This window comes from Arvicola amphibius, chromosome 5, assembly GCF_903992535.2.
Source record: "Arvicola amphibius chromosome 5, mArvAmp1.2, whole genome shotgun sequence".
NCBI classification, from domain to species: Eukaryota; Metazoa; Chordata; class Mammalia; order Rodentia; family Cricetidae; genus Arvicola; species Arvicola amphibius.
The window spans coordinates 147,265,532-147,290,094 of record NC_052051.1 but is presented as its reverse complement, the minus strand read 5'-3'; the positions used below and the strand labels follow the sequence as shown (position 1 = coordinate 147,290,094).

Below are 24,563 nucleotides of genomic sequence, written 5' to 3'. Positions count from 1 at the left end.
GTGGGCAGCAAGGGATACCTGGTACTTTTTAATCTTCCTGTATGACTCAAATCTGAGCCATGGTTAGGAAGCACTCATTAGGGCTTGCCTCTCAAAATGCGGTCTAAGGATTAGCAGCAGCAGCAACAGGGAGCCTGCTAGAAATACAATCTCACAGGCCCCGTGCAGTGGCAGTCAGGGATAAAGCAATTTGGCTCCCCATCTCTCCTGGGTATACCAACGCATCTCCAATTGCACCCTTGCAGGTACCCTGTGAGCCTGTCGTCAGATCTGGAGTGGAGGCCTGACCGGTGCCAGGATGCCAGTGAGGTGCAGCGTGACCCACGCGCTGGTTCTGCGCCGCTGACTGAGGATGTTCAGGTAGACCCACGTAAAGACTCGCAAAGCAGCTCCGAGCGTTTCCTAGAACAGTCGCACTCGTCGATGGAGCGCGCCTTTGAGGCGGACTATGGGCGCTCCTGCGACTACAAGGTGGGGTCCCCATCCTACCTAGATAAGCTGCTGTGGCGCGACAACAAGCCCCACCATTACTCAGAGCCCAAGCTCATCCTGGACCTGTCACACTGGAAGCAGGCAGCCAGCACGCCCACCATGACTGCGGTAGCAGCAGACCCGGTGTCACGTGAGGATGAGCCGGCCAGCCTCTTCCTAGAGATCGCTCAGTGGGTCAAGAGCACGCAAAGTGGCCCTGAGCGTGCCAGTCCTCCCCCTGATGCTCCGGAGCACCGCCTCTCTGTCTCGCCCCCAGGACACCCAACACCCATCGATGGGGGTGCTAGTCCCCAGTTCGACTTAGATGTGTTCATCTCGCGTGCCCTAAAGCTCTGCACAAAACCCGAGGACCTACCGGAAAACAAACTGGGGGACCTCAACGGTGCGTGCATCTCTGAGCACCCTGGTGACCTTGTCCAGACAGAAGCCTTCTCCAAAGAAAGGTGGTGAGCGCACAGGGGTGCGGGAGAACTTCCAGAGCAAGATGCCTCCCAGAAAGCTGGACTACTTCCTTGCTCCCCTCGCCCTTCCTTCAGCCCCTCTCTGCTGCATCGGGGTTGGCAGAACACCCGAGGATCCGGGGAGCGAGAAGAATGTCCATTTCTTAAACTGCCTTAATAACTAGCCTTTAACCTCTGGGAGCGGGTTGGAACGCAGCCCGGCTGGGAGCTATCACTTTCCCTTCGAAGTGCGAGGCCTGTGTTTTATAAGTGACAGAATGCAGGGAAGAAAGGGGTGTCAGACAGCAGTCCATGGCCCGACCAAGGTCAAGGGGGCAGAAGCAGCTTGCAGACATAGGTTCCAAGCCATGCGACCCACATATAGTCTCAAAATGGACATGTGGGCCCAGAGAAGCCGTGTCTGAGTTAGGACCACAGGCCTGCTGAATGTCAGGGTGAAGTCTGAATCCCAGGCTCCTGCCCCCTGGACCAGGGTCTGACCACAGTATAATGTCTTCCTCTGCTGGGGTCACTCTAACTTGGTCAGCAAACTTGGTTCCAAGTGCTTCTAGCTGTCCCTTTCCATCTGTCCCAACCATTCTTTTAAGTTAGAACAATGTTCCTGTATTCGAAAACTAGAAACAGAACCACTTTCTTTCTCCCAGCTGCCAGATGTATTTTTATGACTTCCCCAAGTGCTCCAATGTCCTCAACCCGCCCCATCCCTGTATTTGCCCAAACGCAAGACCGTCTGAAGTTGTTGCTTCAGATTAGAGCAGGTCAGGGTCTCTAGGTGAATTGTCACCCGCCAGGGCTGTGCATGCCACTTCCTCCAGCATGCCCTATGCACTTTCCTGACACAGCCCAGCCCCCGCTCCCCAGTGGATGTCATACACCGATGAGTCTAAAGACGGCAGTTCCAGGAATCCCTCTTGTCCAATCCCCAGCATCCCACCGCACCCACGTACACACAGCTCCTCTCCAAACCTGCTTCAGAACCAAATATTCTTGGCGGAGATCGCTCATTTGTAGGAGGCGCAATAAATTGGTGTTTTCCACAGAAACAAACGACTAGTAAGGAGGGAAGGTTCCCCAGAGGGCCCATCAGCCTTCATGAATGTTGCCCTTGAACGTTCATTTAGTGCTAACCAAGAGCACTCCTCAGGGAGTGACTGGAGGGCTAGTCACCTTGGGGGCAAGAAACAGAAACTAGGTGTTTAAAGGGGGTACCAACCTCAATTGTCCTGAGGAGGCAGCTATCAACCTGGAGAACCCATGACAAAGAATTCAAAGTAACCATTTCCTCATAGCTTGAGTTAAGATGCACAGTGGAGTCCAAAGCCCTCTGCAGAAGCGTGGGGTGGGGACACCAACAGTTCCCAGTCTGTCCCTGAATACTCTGCCGCTGGTATCTATCCTCCCCTACCCCTGCCGACATCCCAAAGATACCCACAGGAAGTCTAGCTGGTCTGTCAAGCAATCTCTTTGGAATGTATTCGCCCTCACATCGCAGCACCTTAAATCTAGCTATGATTTGTATATTGAAACCTACACGGCATTAGAATCTTATATTTTAAAACAGAGTTAATCACACTGACCAGTTTTAAGTGGAAAATTTGTAAATATAAAGTGTTTAGGTTTTGCTTTTTTTTTCCTTTAAGAAAATGCAATGCATATCACTCCTCACGTGCCATTTGTCCTCAGAGGGAAGCTTTACTTTTTTGAGTAAAGGGACATGCTGCTGATTGACCATGAGTTCGCAGAGAACTGTCATGACAGGAGAATTGTTATAATTATTCATGTTCTTAAAAATAATCTGTTACCTATTATTAAACTTGATCAGGATGAGCCAATAAACTTTTATGACCATAGATTCATCGTGAGTTGTCACATTACCTGACATCTATCTGAGCCTGTCTTTTACTGTGGTTGAGTCATGAGCACCTCATTTGGCTTCTCCCCGTGCTATGAAGGCCAGTGTTCCGAGGGATGAAGATGCGGTGAGGGTGAGGGTCTGGAAGGAGAGAATCTACACATAGCCCATCCTGTGGATTTCTGCTGTCTTGGTGTCGGCTCCAAACCTCTGGATAGGGGCTGATTGTCATATGTCTCAACATCATGAAACTGCAGAGAACCTGTCTCAAACAAGCACCTAAGCCAAACCCCTCACAGGTACCTGAGGTTGCAGGTACCTGCAAAACGCTGACTGTTTTGTAATACCTATATCAAAGTATGAGCCCTAGGTTCATTCATTACTCGAGAAATAGTAGATCATAGTGTTTTAAATTTTTTTTTTTTTTTTTTTTTTTTTTTACAGTTTGACATCTCAGGAAGGCTCTTGGGTGAGAACACACTGCTACTGATATGCACCTGTGCCAAGATGAGCCGGCTTGTCAGCCATCCATCACATTCTCTCCAAACCATCTGCCCGGTGTTCAGCAGTGCCCCTTCCCCTCTGTTTTATTGTAGTGCTCACAGTCTGCCGTCTGAAGGTAGTTACTCGAAGAGTCCAGAAATAAACGACTCATTAGTCTTACATTCCACACAATTACGAAGCACAACGAAGGCTCGCCTAGTTCTGTGTGTCCCTGCTGGAACTCAAATCATCCACTCTGTCGAGTATATAGTCACTTCACCGACCCTCCTGGTCACTTTTGTAACTATCTTGGTCCTGGAAGCCACTGTCACCTTAAGTGTTTGTGTATGGGATTGGGTGTTATGTCAGCTTCAGGCCACCACGAGGGATGTCTCGATGGTGGGAGTGAAGAAAGAGCCACAGTCAGGACAGAAACCTTGTCGAAGTTTTCCTTCAACAGAAACTTCTATGCCCAATTTGAAGCCTGAGCTAAAATGCTCAGATGAACAGCCCGAGTAGCAGCAAAGAAGAACTAAGAGAAGCAGGGAAAGGACCCCAAAAGGACAATGTCACAATTAAACCTAGTCACACAATGCTAAGATGCACACTTCCTGAAAGGTCCTTAGGGGACTGTGTAACATGAGACAGCAAACTTGCCTACACGACAAAGGGTTTTACTGAAACATAGCTACACACATGCATTCAAATATCTTCTGAGACTATATTTGAACTCTTGATACTTTATCTTGGGGAGGCTTTTAAATAAAATTTTTCCATTTGGGAAATAACCACATTAAAATATTTATCTTAGTTACTGAGGTTTTGAGTTTTATTGTTTGTTTGGTTTTGGGTTTGTTTTTTTGTTTGGGTTTTTTTTTTGGCTTAAGTTCTGTGCCCAAGGTTAAGTGTCTCCCTCTCTTCCATCCTCATCAAAGCTGCAGCTTGTCCTGCCATGCCTCTGCAGCAGAGCTGAGAAGTTGCAATAGAAACTGCATGGCCCGAAAGCCTCGGATATTCTTTATCTGACCCTGTGCAGAAGTTTGCTGAGCCCTAGAACAAGATGCTTTGGGGGCTGCTCAACCTTCCAGTCATGGCTTACTAGCCACACACTCCCACCCTGGCCAGTACACTACCTGTCTTCCAATTATATTGGAGGCCACGCTCCTTGAGCTAAATTCTACTTCATGTAACTGAGTATTTCCTAAGCAAGTTGGTTAGGAAATCCTTTCTAGCATCAATGTTATTGCTTCCAAGTTTCTCCTGCACCAAAGTCAGACTTTCAGCTGGAATGGTTAAAACAGGCAATTGGAAAGCCTGTGTGAAAGCTGGGGTTCTTTTGAGCCACCAAGCTCCAAGTGGAGAGGTGGGGAGAGTCACAGCCCCTGATAACTATGGTTGTGAGTATGTATCAAACATCTCCACTCAAGACACGCCACCTGCCCCCTTCACTCTTTAACAAATACGGATGTAGCCGTAGATGGGGATTTACAGGTTCTCCACTCCAACCCCCTCAGTTTGCAGAGTACTTTGAAAACTAGAGACCGAAGCCCCAGGTTAGGAAGTGGCAGAGCTGGAACTAGAATCCATGTACTCCTTTTAAGGACCCATGTAGTCCCAGCAACCCATCTGGGTACACGCGGTGGGATTAAAATTGGAACAGCAGATAGGACACAATGGTGAGGGTCAGGGTCACAGTGAGAGGCCCCTCTCTTTACCTCATCACCTCTAACCTCATCACCTCTAGCTGCCTGGAGCCCCAGGACAGCTGGTCTTCAAAATTGTTCACTGCTTCTACAGATAATTTCTGCCCAACTTGGAGCCTGTACAGATGGGAGGAAGTGGGGGTGGGCAGGGAACAGAGACACTAGGGCACAAGCATAGACTGATTTCCTTCAGATATTGTGGGGGGGGGGGGTCTCAGTAAACACTGACTAGGTAATGGGAAAGCAGGAGAAAGGAGAAAGAAACCAATAGAGGGCTCAAGTCCCTACCCCAAGCAGCTGCCATTGTGTCTTGCAGAGGTGTGGGGAATTCTGGGAGACAGAGTCCTGGCTCAATAGCCAAAGGGACTCTAACTAGCCTGAGTATGACAAACATGGCTCTGGTAGGCCTTGCCTTTCTTTCCATTCCCTCTGTCTTGTTTAAAAAACAAACAAAAACCCATTAGGTTACATTACTGAAGGTAGCCACTGAGGTCTATTCCCTTGTTTGGTTACTTCCTCCTGAGGCTGACTACCAAGGTCCAGCTACCAAAGTATTGAAGTCCAGCAACCAAAATCCCCCTTGCCGCTGCCCTAAGTAATATGCCCAACTAAAACTAAGCACCTCATCCTAACCGAGGGTGTGCTCTTTTACCTTTGTAAACTGCCATTTTCTTATGGGCCATATCTATCTCCTCTCTCTCCAGAGGCGGTCCTTTGTCTCTTTGGGACAAATATCTCTGTCCCCTCTCCCTTGCCCCCTTTCCTTTTCTCCCCTGTCCCCTATCTCCTGTATTTGTCCGTTATTCCCTGCCCTCTGTCCCTCTGGGACAAATAAATCTCCTTTGTGCTGAAAAATTGGTCTTAGGGTTACCTGAGTTGGCACGCATCCTTTCAATAGAGGACAATCTCAGGATACTTACTGCTGACTCTTCACCTTTGATAGAGCACCTCCCCAGTCACTCTGGCCTCCACTGCATCTAAACAGGTCCCAAATGGCCACAGGCAAGAGGACACAGGTGCCGGCAGGTGGGAGCTAACAGAGCATGCACAGGAAGGTGAGGGCCAAACGCCTACGGGATCAACAGTGGGAGTCAGAACACAGCGGGTCCAGGACACAGGCAGAGAGCATCTAGTGCTGGCAATGTACTCCTTGCCCTGGCTGGGATTCTCAAATCTCTCCTTTCCTTCCTACGAGAATAAAAACTGAACTCAAGACAAGCAGATGTAACTGAACTTCAGAAACAGAAGTAAGGAGCTGGGGAGATGGTTCAGCCTGTTGTGTTAGCATGAGGACCCTTGTTCCAGCCTCAGCATCCAGCTAAAGGCAAAGCACACTATATACATCTATAATCCCTGCACTGGGGTGGGAGACAGAGATAGGCAGATCCCCAGAGACCAGAGATCTTTGGCCGGCCAACCTAGCAGAATAGATGAGCTCCAGAGTTAGTGAGAGATCCTCACCTAAAGAATTAAGTGGGGAGAAATGGAGGAAGACACCCCACACTGACCATGTGTACATCCATGTACACACACGGACACAGAATTTTGCATGCACAAAGCACTCACCCACATGAAAACAAATATAGATCACAACAGAGTACAGAGACGAAAGCAGATGACGGTGTGCCTCTCTGAGCTACCCCAGGAAGTTCGCTTTCCTTTTTTGTCTTTTTGGTTTTATCTTTGTTGTTGTTGTTGTTGTCGTGACAAGATCTCACTATGTAGGCCTGGTGGGCTGGAACTCAGAGAGATATGCAAGCCTCTACAACCTGAGTACTAAAGGTGAGAATCACCATGGCGTCCTGACTTTGGGTATGTCTAGGAAACCAGCAGTCTATCATTAGTATCATATAGTCTTCATATTCTGAGCTCAGCAATCCAAGCCACTGTTGGTGTTAGGGTCAAACCAATGAAGTCTGTATATCAGAGGCAGCAGGTCTCGGTTTAAATGAAACAGCTGGGTGTTCTTGCCGGACATTTAGACGTCGGGGTGGTGAGTGAATGTCCCTATATCTTGATGTCTCTTAGCATCCAATGGTACAAGAAAAATGGCAATAGAATATGGCAGGGCTCCAGGTACAGTCTGAGGTCAGAAAACCAAATACAACCAAGAGACCACACCTGTGGCGTGGGTTTCCTTGGCACCGGGGCTTAGCCAAGCAACTCAGCTAAACTCTGAATTCCAGTTCATTAGGAGGACTTGGCTGTTCCCACTCTGAATCAAAAAGCCATCTCAACATTGGAATGATATCAGCTTTAAGGTCCCTGTCACAGGACCATGTTGGTCCTTGAGCCTACCACCACAGTAGCCTGGCTCAGGCTCTGTGACAGCTGTAGACAGGTAGTCACGTACTATAGCAAAGAGGACTGTACAGAAGATGAGAATGTGTTTCACCCTCTGCACCCCAGAGCTGCTGCATAGATACAACTGGTCTGTCTTCTCCTTTAGCCTGTGAACACAGAACTGAGACAGAGCCTTGAGAAATTTAGAGACAAGAATGCTGCAGTCTGTTCTTTGCTCTCCATTGGCATGGTGGTGGAGATTTCAATGACCAGTGAGAAGTGGCTATCACTGGCCTAGGCTGGCTCTTTGAATCAGTCCTAGAGACGCGGTTCCTAGATGAGCGAGTTATAATGGGAAATACAGGAAGCAGAAGGAGCTGGGAAAGAATGCGCAAGCATGTGACCTGAACCAGCAGCCAGCCTCAGCCTGTGCTGTGGAGAACTCTACACAGCAGAAATGGGCTCCTTCAGGCAAAGTGGATGGCAGCCTAAGACCCAAACCCCTAAGAGCAGGGCGGTCGGCACCATCGGTGCTGCAGAATACCACACTAGGTACTTTGGGAGTCAGAAGCGGGGAAGAAGATCTGCCGCCAACCATTCTACAGTTTGCCTGGGGAGATATGGGAAATGAGCTCCCGGAGGTCTGTGTTATTGTCGGTCCAGCACCTCAATCTACAGCTACCGACTGTGGTGCCGCAGTCACCGCCCCCACTGCTCAGGCTGAAGATTTGCATCCCACTGACCCTGCCCCTGTCTCTGCAGCCAAATGAGTTCCTAACAGTCTCTCTCATTCTATTCTACCAATAAGGACTCACGAGTCAGATATGGGGTGAAAAACCTGCTAGTCTGAGAGGTAAAGAAGTCACCAGCTGACCTTCCTCCTTAGTTGGCAACCTAGCAAGAGAGTAACTCTTCTGCCATCCCAAGCCAAAAACGATTGCCAAATTCCAAGTCCCTCCTCACTACTTCCTGTGTTTCTCTAACAGTTTTCTGGTCTCCCTCTAACTCTCTAAGGCTACTTCCTGTCCACTAGTTGCTGACTCCACCTCCTGACCCAAGGTTTTATTTAACACAAACTCAGGGCCCACAGTGTGATCAAGTATTCTGCAACAGAGGTTCAAGTGGAAAACCTTCAAAGTTCCCCCATGGTGAGCCCTCAGAGGCTCCACATTATTGATTTCTTATTGATGACATAGTTCCTTCTCTTGCTATCTCTCCCTTAGCTGACTGTGTTAGGAGCTCCCAAGACCTCCTTTAGGCTTAATGATTTACTCTAAAGACTTAACGCACTCAGAAAAGCTGGAACATTTGCGGTTATGGTTTGTTATAGCGGGCAGATACAGATCTGAAGTCACAAGGGAGAAGGCATGTCAATGACATACAGAAGTCAACAACAAGCTTTGAGGTGTCCCCTCCTAGGGAAGTCACCTGTAGACGTGTTAATAGTCCCAGCAGCGATGCAGAATGACCCGTGGTAGTGTATTACTTACCAGGTTCCCTGCCTGAGCCTTGGGATCCAAGATCTTCTTGAGGCATGGTTAGTCATGTGATCATGTAGTGCCCTAGCTGCTTGATCTCCAGCTGCTTCCTCCCGAGATCAAGTCTGATGCCCAGGCCTAGAAGATCACAGAACTAATCAACGGCACAGACGCTATCTCAGGAGTCAGCCAAAGACCAGCCCTCCCTAGACCCTAGACTTGGTTAGGAAAGTTCAGGCTTCAAGCAACCGATGCCTGCCGAGTTACCCTTTACTGCAAAGTGACATGTAATGCTTCTGTGTCTCCTGCAATTCCATAGTTATATGGGGCTTTTACCTTACATGGAAAACACAGCTAAGCAGAGGCAATATGTCATTAAATTATTAGTGATCCTATCTGGTCCCAAGTGCCTATATACTTTTAAGCATATATTACATTATTAAAATATAATAATACAAAGCCCACATGCTGAGGCAAAGCAATTCTGGGATTCCTTTTCTTATTAACTCATGCCCTTATGAAAGCTGAACCTGTTGATGGGTTAAAAGCTACCCTATGCTCATTCTGTTAACATGGTTATTACTCCCAGGGCATAAAGGGATGCTTTGGGAAGCAACTGCCTCCAACTATCCCAGAGCTGAAAGGCCAATGGGATTCCTAGCTGTGACGCTCTGCATGTCACCTGAAGACAAGGTATGAGATGACCGTCAACAGCCATTCATATCTCTGAATGACATATCCCATACACATATCAACTGCGGTATCCCAGCTCCAACCCTCAGATACTCTCAAGAGAGGTACGTGCAGTGCCAACAGCCCAAGACTGGAATGGGAAAAGGCGGCAAAGGTGTGACTTCTCGCCAACAGGCTCCCAACAAGTGTGACTGGCTCGTTTGATGTGTCAGTTTGTCTGGCCCTGAATGATGTAGAGATTACGATGGGTTACAGCATGTAAAAGCCCGCCCTGCTGTATTGGTCAAGAATTCCTTAGAGAAAGAAACACAATCAAAATGAATAAGGGTGTGTGTGTGTGTGTGTGTGTGTGTGGTCCGTATGTATAGGATATGCGTGGGATATGGGAGGAGGCTGGAAGTCAGAGGACAACCTTGCAGAGTTGGTTCTCTCCTTCCCCCTTTAGATGAGCTCTGAGGACTGAATTCAGGTCACCAGGCTGGCCTGTGCCCAGCATGTGCCTCTCTCTGCTGGGACATCTCGATTTATTTAATTGAAGGAATTGGGAGGCTAGCACAGCTTACATTCTCCAGGGTGTGCTGCAGGCTAGAAACGTGGAAGCACTAACATTGTGTAGGAAGGCCCTCTGCTGGCAGGAGGAAGTCATTATTGTGTTCTGTGTAAGTTTTGATAGAGGGGGCCAACCAGTGCTGACAATAATCTGCTTGACCTAAAGTCCACTAATCAAAATACAAACCCATTGCAAAAATTCTCACATCAACCACCAGAACAACAGTAGACCAAATATCTGAGCATTACTTTCCCATCTAAAAATAAAAACTGACCACAAAGACACTAGCCTTTGGAGTATTTACCCAGTCTAAAACGCCTGGAGTATACCACCTTCATACCCCCACAGAGAAGGGTCTTGCATTCAGGACTGTGCTGTGCTAACTAGCAGTGTTCATCCCTGCCACACAATAAAGTAGCCAGATTAGGGTTCATTCCTGACCAAACTGATGAATTACGTTCTGTGTTTGGGGATATATATTCAGGTTTGTGTATTGGGGTGTGGTGGGGCCAGGGGCAGGATCAGTCTTTGTTGGTCTTTGTTGTTACATGAACTAAACTCTGGACAGGGATCTAGGAAGTTTTTATGAGGCCTACATCTGGATGGTAGACCAGGTGAAGCTGCCTGGGGAGGCAATGAATGCCAGGCAAAAAGATAGACGCACAACCTCCTCCACAGCTCCTTCTGGGCCAGAGATGCCTCCATTTTAAGAGGAGTGCCATCAGCCTAGCTCAGACAAATGGTCTTTTTCTTCAATTTTTTTTGAGCATGTTGTCCTTGCAGGAAAAAAAACTCAGAAACTAGAGCCAGGAGGCAGCCCTTACAATCAGTCTGTGGACAGGGTTTATCCCTCAAAGAGCCACAGTTGCCTTTGCCAACTAAGTTCCTTTAAGTTAAAAATACTATCACAGAGCCAGGAGTGGTGACCTAAAGCCTTTAATCCTAGCACTCAAGAGACATAGGCAGGTGGACCTCTGTGAGTTCAAGTCCAGCCTGGTCTACACAGTGAGTTCCAAGACAGAGCTACAAGAGACCTTGTCTCAAAAAACAAAAAATAATAATAAAAAACACCATTTCATTTACCACCTGAAAGAACTTTAAATTAAGAGTATTGAAGGTAAAAAAGATCCCCTCACCCAGGCTTGCAAAGGCAAAGAGACAGAAGCTGTAGGTCTGAAGTCATGGTTTTTGTGTTCCTTTTTCTACAGCATGATGCTTTCCCTTGGGATTAGGGATATTAGCTGTGGTTGGCTATCCAAAAGCCAAGTTTTGTACCCCTCTCTTTTTCCCTAGAAGTCAAAAAGCAGTTTTCTCAGCTTTCTGAGGAGCAGTTCACAGCGTGTGACCTGGCTTAGCAAGACATAAAAAAGATGCTTCCTGGGAAACTTTTCAACACTCGAGTTAAAAGGTCCTCACCAGAAGAAAACCTTTTGCCATCTCTTTCCTTGTTTAAATACATATGATGTGCTGGAACGGCAGCAACCTTCTTGAGATCAAGAGGCATCAACCCAAAGGATAATAAACTAAAAAGGCCAAGGGAATGGAGAAAAGATAGAAAGAGCCCAAGTCAATCATGACATCATAGATGTTGCCGAGACAGCCCTTGAAGCGCACATATACACGTTTTTGTTAAGACGACAATAAATATCCTTATGATAAAAGCCAGTCTTCATCAGCTTCTTCACTGGCATCTGAAGGCATCCCAGAGAACTCAGGGCTAATTTGCAAGTTCCCGATGCCTTCCCTATCTTCTGCATCCTTCGCACCACTGAAGTCTAAGTTACTTGCAAAAATTCCTTTCATTCCAAGAGCAAAAGTTTTTGAAACACAATATATCAGACACTTTTCTGTTGCTGCAATAAAATTCCATGACCAGAAACAACTCATAGAGTTTATTTTGGCTTTTGGGTCCAGGGGGATGGGTCCATAATGGTAGGGAGGTCATGATCGCAGGTGGCTGGGGCAGGAAGCTGAGAGATCACATCTCTACCACATGCTAATGGCCGGGGGTGGAGTGAAGCAATGACTTCAAAGCCCACCCCCTAGTGACACACTTCCTCCAACAAGTGCAGACCAAAGGTTTTCTGACCTTTCCCAACAGCACTACCAACTAGGGGACCAAGTGCTCAAATATATGAGCATACAGAAGACATTTCTCATTCCAACCACCATATACAGTGAATGTCTGAGCTCTTGTTAAAGCTGTTGACAGCCACATGCTATCCCCTCCACCTTCTGCCACCAGCAACTCTCTTCCAACCATGCTGTCCCTTAACATGGGGCTTTCTAGATATCCCATCTCTCTAGGTTATTTCATGAGATGACTACTTGATTAGCCCACACGAGAACAATGTCAGGGTTTGAAGAGATAGTTTACCAGTTAATAGCACTTGTTGCTCCTTCAGGGGACCCAGGTTCTGTTTGCAGCACCCACACAGTGGCTCATAACCATCTGTAACTCCAGTTGCAAAAGATCTGATGCCCTCTTCTGAGCTCTGCAGGCACTAGACACACATGTGATGCACATACATGCATGCACACAGATGCTCGTACACATAAAGTATCCCAAAAGAATTAAAACAAATACAAACAAAAACCAACCTCAGCTTGAACTCCAAGTCTCGCTCCTTCTCTATAATGTCTGCTGAGTCCTGAACCAAATGATTTTCTGGGAGAGAAAGGACAACTACCAGGGAAGACTGCAGCTGTCGGGCCCTGCGCTCCTGACTTCCTGTTGTTATTTCTACTTAACAAAGGCTGAGCAGCTCAGTGAAAGGGAGGAAAGTAGGGACACCATGCAGGTCCAGCTGGAGGGTTCCAAAATCACCCTTGCCCCTCCCCCTGCAATATGCCATGAATCCATTTGTGGCATCATGGCTTAGAGCTGGATCATACAATAGGAAGAAACTAAGGCCTTTCTCTACCCACCTGCCTTCACACTGTGTACCTTGTCTCTGTTTGGTGCCCCTGGAACTAGAGTTATTGATGGGTTCAAACCACCATATGGGTACAGCTAGTCCAACCTGGGCTCCCTGAAGAGTAGCAAGGGCCCTTAACCACTTAGCTCTCTTCACCACTTAACTCTCACACCTGCCGTCTCCTCAACAGCCGCCATCTTGAAATGCTTTCCAGCGAAAGCTCCCAGACTCACTGTCCAATCCAGTGACAACGGGCCACACCTGCCTATTAAGCATGCGTAGAGCATCTAGTCTATATGTAAAGATGTATCATTTAAGGAAGGAAATGCCTTTGCCTCCACATTCCTAGATTGTATGGCTAGAGTCCTAGAAATTGAACCTAGAAGTCAAATTAACGGGAGAAAAGTTTATGAACTTATAAAGCATATAACACTCAGGAAAAAACTAGCCAATGAATAACTCAAATTGTGGATTTCCTTCATTGTTGTTTTTTGCCTTCAGCTCAAAATCACCATGATGCCAGAGTGCCATACTTGGAAGCATCATACTCTGATCCCGTGCTCCTGTAAATGTAAGATACACTCCAAATGTTATGGATGGAAAGTGAAATCACCCCCCCCCCCCACCGTCATAGCCAGTGTTCTATTACTATGAAGAGATGCCATGACCAAGGCAACTGTTATAAGAGAAAGCATTTACCTGGGGCTTGCTTATAGTTTCAGGTTTAATCCATTATTATGGTGAGACGTGTGGTGACAGGCAGGTGTGCTGCTGAAGAAGTGGCTGACAGGTACATCAGGATCCATGGGCAGACAGAGTCTGGACCTAGCATGGACTTTTGAAACCCCAAAGTCCACCCCCAGTGGCACACTTCCTCCAACAAGCCCACACCTTCCTAGTCCTTCTAATCCTTTTTTTAAAAAAATTTATTATGTATACAATGTTCTATCTGCACGTATGCCTACATGCCAGAAGAGGGCACCAGATCTCATAGATGGTTGTGAGCCACCATGTGGTTGCTGGGAATTGAACTCAGGACCTCTGGAAGAACAGCCAGTGCTCTTAACCTCTGAGCCATCTCTCTAGCTCCCCTTCTCTAATCCTTTCAAATAGTGCCATTCCCTGGTAACTAAGCATTCAAACATATGAGCTGAAGGGGACTATTCTTATTCAAACCACACCACCCCACAGGCTTACGTGTCTGAATCTAGGTTCCCAGCAGGTAGCACTGCTTTGTGAGGTAGCTGGAAGAACTGGGTCATTGAGCAACAGATCTTGAAGTTTCTGGACCAACCCAATGTCCAGTCCTAGCTCTCTGCTTCCTGATCCACCACAATAATAGGAGCAAACCATACAACCCGCCTCTGCAGCAACAGATGGAGCTGCCTACCATAGTGCCTTTCTCATTGTTTCCCCCGACCTAGGAGCCCAGATGAACTGCTCCTCCCTTAAGCTGCTTCAGTCGTGACTTTGGCCACAGCAAAGTTAAAGTAATATACCAGATGTCTTAAACTGTTTGTAAACACCACTAAACAACCCCCCCCCCCCAAAATAGTATTTATCAGACATATACAACCGTGTCTGTCAAAGGGAGAGGGTAAGAAGTAGTGGCAGGGGCTCATCTTCAGAGGAGCTGACCTGAAACCCCTGGAGAGCAGACAGCCAAGGCTCACATCTCCATGTCCCTGTGTGTGTGAAGGCGCCTGTTGCCTCATGTTTTGTCCCAGCCACTTTGATTCCACTCAAAGCCCGAACCTGAACAACATCCTTCTGTGCTTCATCCGAATTTAATGCAATCCACAACAGAGGTCCCTAAGTCTAGGCACAGCATCAAGATGACCCACTTACCAGAGTATTGGTGATTTATTTTAGCTCCAGTGGTACCAGATGTTATATTGTACGTTCGAGTCTCATGGATCTGAGCTGTGATTTATTTATTAGGCTTGATAAAGAGCTGTCTACCCTGAGCGTGCAGAGGAAATTTCAGCCTGGTTCTAAAAGTAGAAGGAGCTGCTGTCAAGTCCGGTCCCTGATTTAATGTGGGGTGGGGAGGAGTACGCATGGCCGCACTCAGGCAACTTGTCCCTTAGTTGGCAAAATGAGGTCAAGAGGAACTCAGTCATGAAGGGCTGCATATTGGCTCACATCTGCAGGGCTGTCTGAATAAAACTGCATCCCTTAAAGACCTAACAGACATGCTCAGACAGCCGAGGCTACAACTCTGCTGAGGGTGGCCAACGTCCCTCCCAATGCAGCAATCTGAGCTCTGCAAAGATCAGCTTCTTTCCTGTCTCGCCCCAAATCCAGTCTGTCCTAGGACGTTCAGCCTCTATCTACCATGTTAATTCCATTGAAATCCCATGCAACTACGTCACTTCTAAGGGACAACACCCTTCACCAACTTGAGATCCTTCCCAGAAAGTAATGACCTCCACACAAGTTTTAGTGACATGGGCAGTAAATGTGGGAATCTACAACAGTCCTCTAGGTCATAGAGATGGTGACAATGTGGACGGATCAATGATAGATCTTGGAAAGAACAAGGAGTTGAGTTGGATTGAGAATGAAGAAGTGAATTTCCAGAGAATGACCTTAGGGAGAAAAGCTGTTTTCTTTTGCTGTTGCTGTGTTGTTTTTTGTTTTTGTTTTTTCTGGGACAGAGAATCACACATCTCTTCCAAAAGAGGACAAACTAGTTCTGGCCAGGACACTAAACCTACAGACAGATGGCGATGGGATGAGTCCATGCCTAAGAGCGGTTCCTCATCTGGACTACAGCTCAGAGGATATTCATTCTGCAGATATCGCCTCTCTCAGTTGGCCTGACAAAAAGCAAAGCAAAAACCACAGAAGCTTTTCTGTAAGACGTACGTAAAGTCCTAAGTGAATGTTTATCATTGACGTGAGCACAGCCATGTCAAGGACACCAACACCTCAGACTCATGAGAGGGGCAAAGCCTTCCTCTAGTCCGAGTGTGAACGCCGATGGATTGTACAGAACAACGTCACCCTAGCTCTCTCCATCCTGTATGTTTTCTACCTGAAGACTACCCCTCTACTGAAACTGCCCCTCCATAGTCATCTGTCCCATAAACCCCATCTCCTTGCTCAGCTGTGTGCAATAACCAGCTCTGCTCCTGATCAACTCTATATAATAAACATACAATAAACACCCTGAGCTTCTGTGCTGTGAGTGCTGTGTCTTCTCCAGGACAGAGCCTGGTCCACTCGAATCCGCCTTTCTGTGAGTCCTTGTTTCTGGCTTTTCTTCATTCCCTCTGCTGCAGTCAGAGCAATTCCTGGAGCTGTCTGGCACCTTCATCTAAGACAGTCTTTTAGTTCCCAGGCTTAGAATAGCCCCAGAATTAAGAGCAAAGCCAATAGTGTCTTTGGTCCTCATTTTGTTGTTTTTATCTTAGTTGTTCTAATACCAATAAAGACTCAGGAGTCAGACATTGAGGTAAAAGTTTGGTAGGTCAAAGTAGTGGAGTGACCAGCTGTCTTCTTCCACATTTCCAAGATGGAAAAAGAGACCGTGAAATCTCTAAGTCCCTCCCTACTCCTTCCTGTACATCTCTCTACTCTCTATCTGTATTCCTGGCTTCTCTATTGCTCATTCCAGTCAGCTAGTCACTGGCTCTGTCCCCCAAGTCATGGTTAATGTTATTAACACAGTCTCAGGATGCCACAGTGCGATCAAATATCCTGCAACTGTTGCTGTTTGATTGGTTTTAGTTGGGAAGCTGCTAAGGGGAACATCAAGCACCTTAGGGTCCTATGTAAGCAAACTGAAGGTAAACAGCAAAACAATACATGATCTTAAATGATCTTCTGAACATTTAACATCAATACACTGACATTTGACAAAAGACAAGTGTAGGCAACGAAGAGATGTCTGTACTTCCACACTCTTCCCATTTATTCCTGTGTCGAGGCCTACTTCTCAGTCTTTAATGCTGAACTCTCAAAGTCTCCTTTGGTGCATGAACTGTTTTTGGTATAAACAAACCCTACTAAGTTTATCTGTGGCATTTCCTCTAACACCTTATCTTTCCTGCTACAGTCTGGCTCTTTCCTGTGTCCCTCAGGTAAAGGCCTGCTCCCCAGAAAGGTGCTTCTAGGAGGTGGAGTTGCTGAAAGGGGAGGGGCTTCATAGAAGAGTTTTAGGGCACCAGGAAATTAACCCTTAAAAGGGATTCTGGGAGCCCAGCTCCCTCCCTCTTCCTTTCCATGAAGTAACTAGCTCCCCTCTAGACAGCATGTGCTCTGCCATGAGCCCTTGCCTTGCCACAGGCCCCAAGGAATCAGGTCAATTAATCATGAGCTTAAATCCTCAGAACTGTAAGTTAATTATCTCAGATACTTGTTACAGTATCAGCAAGCTGGCTGACATATTACCTAACTTTCAGCCATAGCCAATTTCTTCTCTAATGGTTCCTGAAGTTATCTAGGGAGCCTCACTGTGCCCCCAGGGGAGGCATCTAACTACCCTGCCCCCTCTTTCTTCAGCTCATGCTCTGAGAGGTTCGAAGGCCATAAGAACCTAATGTTATGGCTGAAGGGATTTAATGAAGAACGTTTCCTGTGCCTCGCAGGGTCACTCAGACATAACCTAGCCATGCCGCTTCTCCCTCTTCCTCCTCCTGTTTCAAGACTTTCTTCCCTTAGAGGGTGAGTCAGGGGCTCTGTGTCTTCAGGCACAGGGACTCCCACCTGGATGCTCCCTACCAGGTATCCAAGCAAGTTCAGGCCTGCCTCCCTCTCCTTGCCAGAGTGCCTGCTGGGTAGGAGGTGGGTTCTTGGCTTTTCTAGAAAGGAAGTCTATTGACTTAGGCGGGAGGCTTGCTAGGGCTGGAGGATTAGGCTCCCTGCAGCTAAAGTTCTGTGGGCAGAGCCTGGCTGTGAGGGTGATCGCCCTGCAGCCCCCCAGCTGCTCAGCCTGCTCTGGGCACCTGCACGCTACTTAGCTTTGAAATCTCAAGGCAGGACTCCAGCCTCATGGCAGAGCGGAGCCCAACAGAGAAAAGGAGCCCAACAGAGAAAAGAGCCGCTAGCTGTTAACACCTCCAGCCACTTGCTGCGAAACTTCCAAGCTGCTTGGTGTAATTTCTGTTTTCCCTTCTCTTTTCACATCCTTTTGTGCTGGCCGCAGGCCAAAATCAATCACCTCTCTGCCTTCCCAACAGCGCCATGCTCCACCTGCTTCTGCCTCGCCTGGCCTGGCAGGGCTGGGGTAGGGGGACAATGACAACTTTTCACAGGTACAGACCATCAGGACTGTGGATCCAGCCATTTGTATTCAGGGCCTGAAATCCAGGAATTGACTTTTGGTTAGGAGTGTGGGGGCTGGGCTCACATCAGCATCGAGCGCCATCCATCTGTTAGGTGGGGCTCAGCTGCACACAGATACTGATACTAACCTCCAGGTGCAGTGTGCTTACCCAAGAAACAGGCCTTTCCCCTCTGATGTAGGGTTGAGCTAACAAAATAAAGCACTCCATAGGGTTATCAGTACCTTTGCGTGTGCTGTCTGCTCAAAAAGAACACAGCTCTCATTTTAAAGAAAATAAGAGAAAGTTTGTTCGGGAGCTATTTTGAGTGGCCATGAGGCCTGAGGACACAGATTTAGGGTTACTCTGAATTCCATGTTGGAACATGGAAGCAATATTCAGGAAATTTTACAGGACAAAGGATGTTATAACTCAAGGCAAGTTTAAAATACATTGGTAGGTACAGCAGACAGGTACAGCAAGATAGGGGAAGGTTTTTGTTTTTTGGCTTAAGCCCAAAACACGATCTGGTGACATTCTTAGCTTTGGGATTGGTGGAAGTCAGTAGGCCGCTGGGTTAATAGATTCTAGAAGGTTTCTATCTACTCGTCACCAGACTAGTTAGGCAGAGATGGGCAAGGAGCGACTGTTCTGGAGGCCAGGTTACTAACCTCTCGAACCCGTGACAGTCCACCCTCTCCACAGTACTGAAAGGCTGTCCATCATTCTCTGCAGACAGCTTTTCACATCAGGGTCCAAGATCATGCCCGGTTTGCTAGGCCCAGGGGAAGGGGGGAAAATGTCCTCAGGAAACATGAAGAAGGACGCCCAGGAGGAGTGATTGAAGAAGAAAATGGGAGGAGGAGGGGGAAGAGGCACAGAGAGTCAAGATGTCTGGTACAGTGACATCCAGAATCCCACAGGCCTCATCTAGCCACCTACTCCATGCATGGTTTCCTAGGGCTCTCCTTGTACAAGTGATGCACAGTATTCCACTTGGTTTGTACGTATTCATTCCATGAGATTTTGTACTAATGAGTATCTCCAACTGTGAGCCTGAGCACGCACTCTCTCTCACACACACACACACACACACAGTAAGTGTGAGTGAGACTGAGACACAGGCGCACACACACACAGAGAGAGAGACGACACAGACCCGCGCACACAGAGAGAGAGGCACGGAGACAGACAGACAGACAGACAGAGGCACGGAGACAGACAGACAGACAGACAGAGGCACGGAGACAGACAGACAGACAGAGGCACGGAGACAGACAGACAGACAGAGGCACGGAGACAGACAGACAGACAGAGGCACGGAGACAGACAGACAGACAGAGGCACGGAGACAGACAGACAGACAGAGGCACGGAGACAGACAGACAGACAGAGGCACGGAGACAGACAGACAGACAGAGGCACGGAGACAGACAGACAGACAGAGGCACGGAGACAGACAGACAGACAGAGGCACGGAGACAGACAGACAGACAGAGGCACGGAGACAGACAGACAGACAGAGGCACGGAGACAGAGACAGACAGAGGCACGGAGACAGACAGACAGACAGAGGCACGGAGACAGACAGACAGACAGAGGCACGGAGACAGACAGACAGACAGAGGCACGGAGACAGACAGACAGACAGAGGCACGGAGACAGACAGACAGACAGAGGCACGGAGACAGACAGACAGACAGAGGCACGGAGACAGACAGACAGACAGAGGCACGGAGACAGACAGACAGACAGAGGCACGGAGACAGACAGACAGACAGAGGCACGGAGACAGACAGACAGACAGAGGCACGGAGACAGACAGACAGACAGACAGAGGCACGGAGACAGACAGACAGACAGAGGCACGGAGACAGACAGACAGACAGAGGCACGGAGACAGACAGACAGACAGAGGCACGGAGACAGACAGACAGAGGCACGGAGACAGACAGACAGACAGAGGCACGGAGACAGACAGACAGACAGAGGCACGGAGACAGACAGACAGACAGAGGCACGGAGACAGACAGACAGACAGAGGCACGGAGACAGACAGACAGACAGAGGCACGGAGACAGACAGACAGACAGAGGCACGGAGACAGACAGACAGACAGAGGCACGGAGACAGACAGACAGACAGAGGCACGGAGACAGACAGACAGACAGAGGCACGGAGACAGACAGACAGACAGAGGCACGGAGACAGACAGACAGACAGAGGCACGGAGACAGACAGACAGACAGAGGCACGGAGACAGACAGACAGACAGAGGCACGGAGACAGACAGACAGACAGACAGAGGCACGGAGACAGACAGACAGACAGACAGAGGCACGGAGACAGACAGACAGACAGAGGCACGGAGACAGACAGACAGACAGAGGCACGGAGACAGACAGACAGACAGACAGAGGCACGGAGACAGACAGACAGACAGACAGAGGCACGGAGACAGACAGACAGACAGAGGCACGGAGACAGACAGACAGACAGAGGCACGGAGACAGACAGACAGACAGAGGCACGGAGACAGACAGACAGACAGAGGCACGGAGACAGACAGACAGACAGAGGCACGGAGACAGACAGACAGACAGAGGCACGGAGACAGACAGACAGAGGCACGGAGACAGACAGACAGACAGAGGCACGGAGACAGACAGACAGACAGAGGCACGGAGACAGACAGACAGACAGAGGCACGGAGACAGACAGACAGACAGAGGCACGGAGACAGACAGACAGACAGAGGCACGGAGACAGACAGACAGACAGAGGCACGGAGACAGACAGACAGACAGAGGCACGGAGACAGACAGAGGCACGGAGACAGACAGACAGAGGCACGGAGACAGACAGACAGAGGCACGGAGACAGACAGACAGAGGCACGGAGACAGACAGACAGAGGCACGGAGACAGACAGACAGAGGCACGGAGACAGACAGACAGAGGCACGGAGACAGACAGAGGCACGGAGACAGACAGACAGAGGCACGGAGACAGACAGACAGAGGCACGGAGACAGACAGACAGAGGCACGGAGACAGACAGACAGAGGCACGGAGACAGACAGACAGAGGCACGGAGACAGACAGACAGAGGCACGGAGACAGACAGACAGAGGCACGGAGACAGAACGGCCATGTGGTTGGGCCATGCAGAATGGACTCACCTAGGGGGAAAGTGAGGCTCTGGGAAGCAGAGAAAGACAGATGAGTCTCTGCAAGTTGGAACTAGGTGCCTGGGGACATCTGCAATCCATGAGACTACTGTGAACTCAAAGGGTTGGTCTAAAACTGTTCCCATCACTCAGCTTAGGTCACGCTGCGCAATTCGTGTGCCTCCAGAAATTAAAAATTGCTTCAATTATTTTTTCAGTGTGCTAATTTGGAGCAAGAGTCTATTATACCCTGGAGATGGGCCAAGGGCTAGGGAAACTGAGGTCACTATGGTAGCCTTGGCCCATAGATAGGACTTTAACTTGTGCAAAGTGGATGTTTCCTTGTGACTTCCATAGGTGAGAAAAAGCAGGAAAATTCCAGATAAGAACCCTCAGGACACAAGGTTAGGCATCTCTCCACGATAATAAAAGTGGTCCAGGGGTTTGGAGAAGCTATGTGAGGCATGTAAGTGGGCTGGGCCTTTTCTGTGGCTGCTCTGCAGACCCCGCTCCTTCAAAAACGCTTTTCAGCAGGTTGAGCCTAAGGCGGCACCAGTTGGCTGGGGAGACTCAAGCAGTGAAAAGGATGCTGGGCCATTGCTCTCAGGGATGAAGGAGGCCAACTCCCTTTGACCAAGGACTTAAGAGAGAAGCCCACCACCTAGGACATTCTTGGTCACTGCCTATGGATGCTCTTTTCTGATAGGCAAAGCCCGCGAGAGCTGCTTCTGCCTTGGGAGTTGAAACAGTCTTTCGTCCCTTCGTCCTTCCCTCCCTCGACTCAGTAACTGTTGATCATCTGCTTTACACCAGGCACCATGAGAATACAGGGATGAAGGAAATGGCAATGTGCCGCATTCGAGAAGCTGGCGGTGCATTGTAGTACACCCAACTGTTTTATTACCTCGCAGCACATCTAGAAGATGACAGAATGTGCATCAAATATGACAAATAAGAAGGCTACTTTGACTGCTGAGGACCAGCCCAGATCCTTTGCTTGATCCAGGATCCCCTCTGACCAGTCCCAAGGATGAAAAGATTGCTAGTAGAGAAAGCTATTCACAGCAGCATGCTGGCTAGGAAAGCCCGTTACAGGGTTCTGAGCTGATTTCAACTTAAGAGTCCCCGAGATTAAGATGGGCCGTGGCACCAGAACCTCTAAGTACAAGACCTTGAACAAGAACATGGATGCTTTAAACCATGACTGGAAACAAAAGTTAAAACCCTGAACAAACAATAGGAGGATGGCAACATCGTGTCACTTCTGGTGATGAGGGTTGACTCTTCCCATCCTCCGAATGAGAGTAGACTTGCTATGGATTTGACCCACAGTTGCAGCAACCAGTTTTGAACAGCTGAAAGTGACTCATCCTTAATTTGCTTTAGACCCAGCTTCACCAACACAAAAGGGCTTCTGGGAACTGCTCGACACTCATCCATGCCCAGACCCGGAAGTTAAAATGGTTTGATATCCTGAAAGAGAAGTCAGGTGAGATACAGGAGATAGGCTCTCCTCTTACGAACGAAAATCTGAGGCCCATTCCACACAACTCTTGAAAGACACCAAGTCAGCTGGAACCTCAGATGTTCACCGCGGCAACCAACTCAACTATGCACCCAGTTTTATTGCTTGATTCCATTGCCTGGGATCTCTTCTTACAACAAGCCAAATGCCCACACAGTGTGCGCCAGCCCTGCTTTCTGAGAAGAATGCGGATGTTCTAACATGCACAAAGTATTTGGCTGAGACATTCTAATCCACACAAATCCCCTCCCAAGATTTTACATTATAATAATACTATAGATTTGCTTCTTAATCTAGTCTCAAACAGTTTCACAGATTTATGGGGGCCCACAAGAGCTGCTATAACAAAGCTTCTAAACTGGGGGGGCTTCAAACAACTGAAACAAGTTCTCAAGCAGTTCCAAGTAGTCAGAAGTCTGAGATCAAGATGTCAAAGCAGCCCTGCTCCCTGTAGGACCCTGAGGAGAATGCTCCCTAGTTTCTGGCTTCTGGAGCAGCTGGCAACCCTTAACATTCCCCGGGCCTACAGCTGTCACTACATTACTCTGCCTTCAGCTTCACACGGTTGCCTCTCCATGTGTCTCCAGGTCTTCACCTTCACCCATGTTTGTGTCCAAATGTGCCCCCTTCTGCTCATAACAGCTCATACATCCCAACCCTGGTGACCTCATCTTAACTTGACTATCTGTGAATGCAGTGTTTCCTGGGGAGAAGGCTTGCCCTGGGGAGAGAAGGCTCACAGTAGGAAGTGTGTTTATTCAAATCAAAACTCTGGACCCAGAAATTCCACTCTTGGGAATTTACCCAAGAGATGCCCAATCATATTACAAAAGCATCTGCTCAACTATGTTCATAGCAGCATTATTTGTAATAGCCAGATCCTGGAAACAACCTAGATGCCCTTCAGTGGAAGAATGGATGAAGAAACTGGAATATATACATATTCTATTGGAAGTAGACAAGATTGCCGGGCAAAAATTGGGAACTCAGGGGTGGGGTGGGACGGGGGCAAGGGGAGATGGGGAGAGAAAAGCGTGAAGGGGAGGATGGGGAGAGCTCGGGGGGAATGGGATGCTTGGGATATAGGAAGGGTGGATATGGGAACAGGGAAGCATATATCTTAATTAAGGGAGCCATCTGAGGGTTGTCAAGAGACTTGACACTCTAGAGGGATTCCCGGGTATCCAGGGAGATGCCCCCAGCTAGTTCCTTGGGCAGCTGAGGAGAGGGAGCTGGAAAAGGCCAGATCCTATAGCCATACTGATGAATTTCTTGCGTATCACCATAGAACCTTCACCTGGCGATTGATGGAGAAAATGACAGAGCCCCACATTGGAGCACCGGACTGAGCTCCCAAGGTCCTGATGAGGAGCAGAAGGAGGGAAAACATGAGAAAAAGTCAGGACCGTGAGGGGTGCGTTCACCCATGGAGACGGTGGGACAGATCTAACGGGAGACCACCAAGTCCAGTTGGAATGGGACTGATGGAACATGCGACCAAACCGGACTCTCTGAATGTGGCCGACAGTGGAGGCTGACTGAGAAGCCAAGGACAATGGCGATGGGCTTGGATTCTACGGCGTGGACGGGCTCTGTGTGGGCCTTGTCAGCTTGGTTGCTCACCTTCCTGGACCTGGAGGGAGTTGGGAGGACCTTGGACTTAACAGAGTAGGGAACCCTGATGGCT

The 24,563-nt window shown here is 48.4% G+C and overlaps 1 protein-coding gene across 4 annotated transcripts in view; it reads left to right on the top strand.

Annotated features, from left to right (window-relative positions):
• Positions 1-3,962, top strand: part of Mapk4 (mitogen-activated protein kinase 4) — a 125,659-nt gene extending 121,697 nt beyond the window's left edge. For 2 of the 4 annotated variants that reach the window (XM_038332026.1, XM_038332025.1), the window contains exons 6-7: positions 246-938; positions 3,250-3,418. In XM_038332026.1, the coding sequence (XP_038187954.1) occupies positions 246-938; positions 3,250-3,295 (739 nt within the window). In that variant the 3' untranslated portion in view covers positions 3,296-3,418. Of the gene's footprint in view, positions 1-245; positions 939-3,249 lie in introns of all 4 variants that reach the window. The other 2 variants (XM_038332029.1, XM_038332027.1) reach the window with 2 other exon arrangements.
• The last annotated feature ends 20,601 nt before the right edge of the window (positions 3,963-24,563 follow it).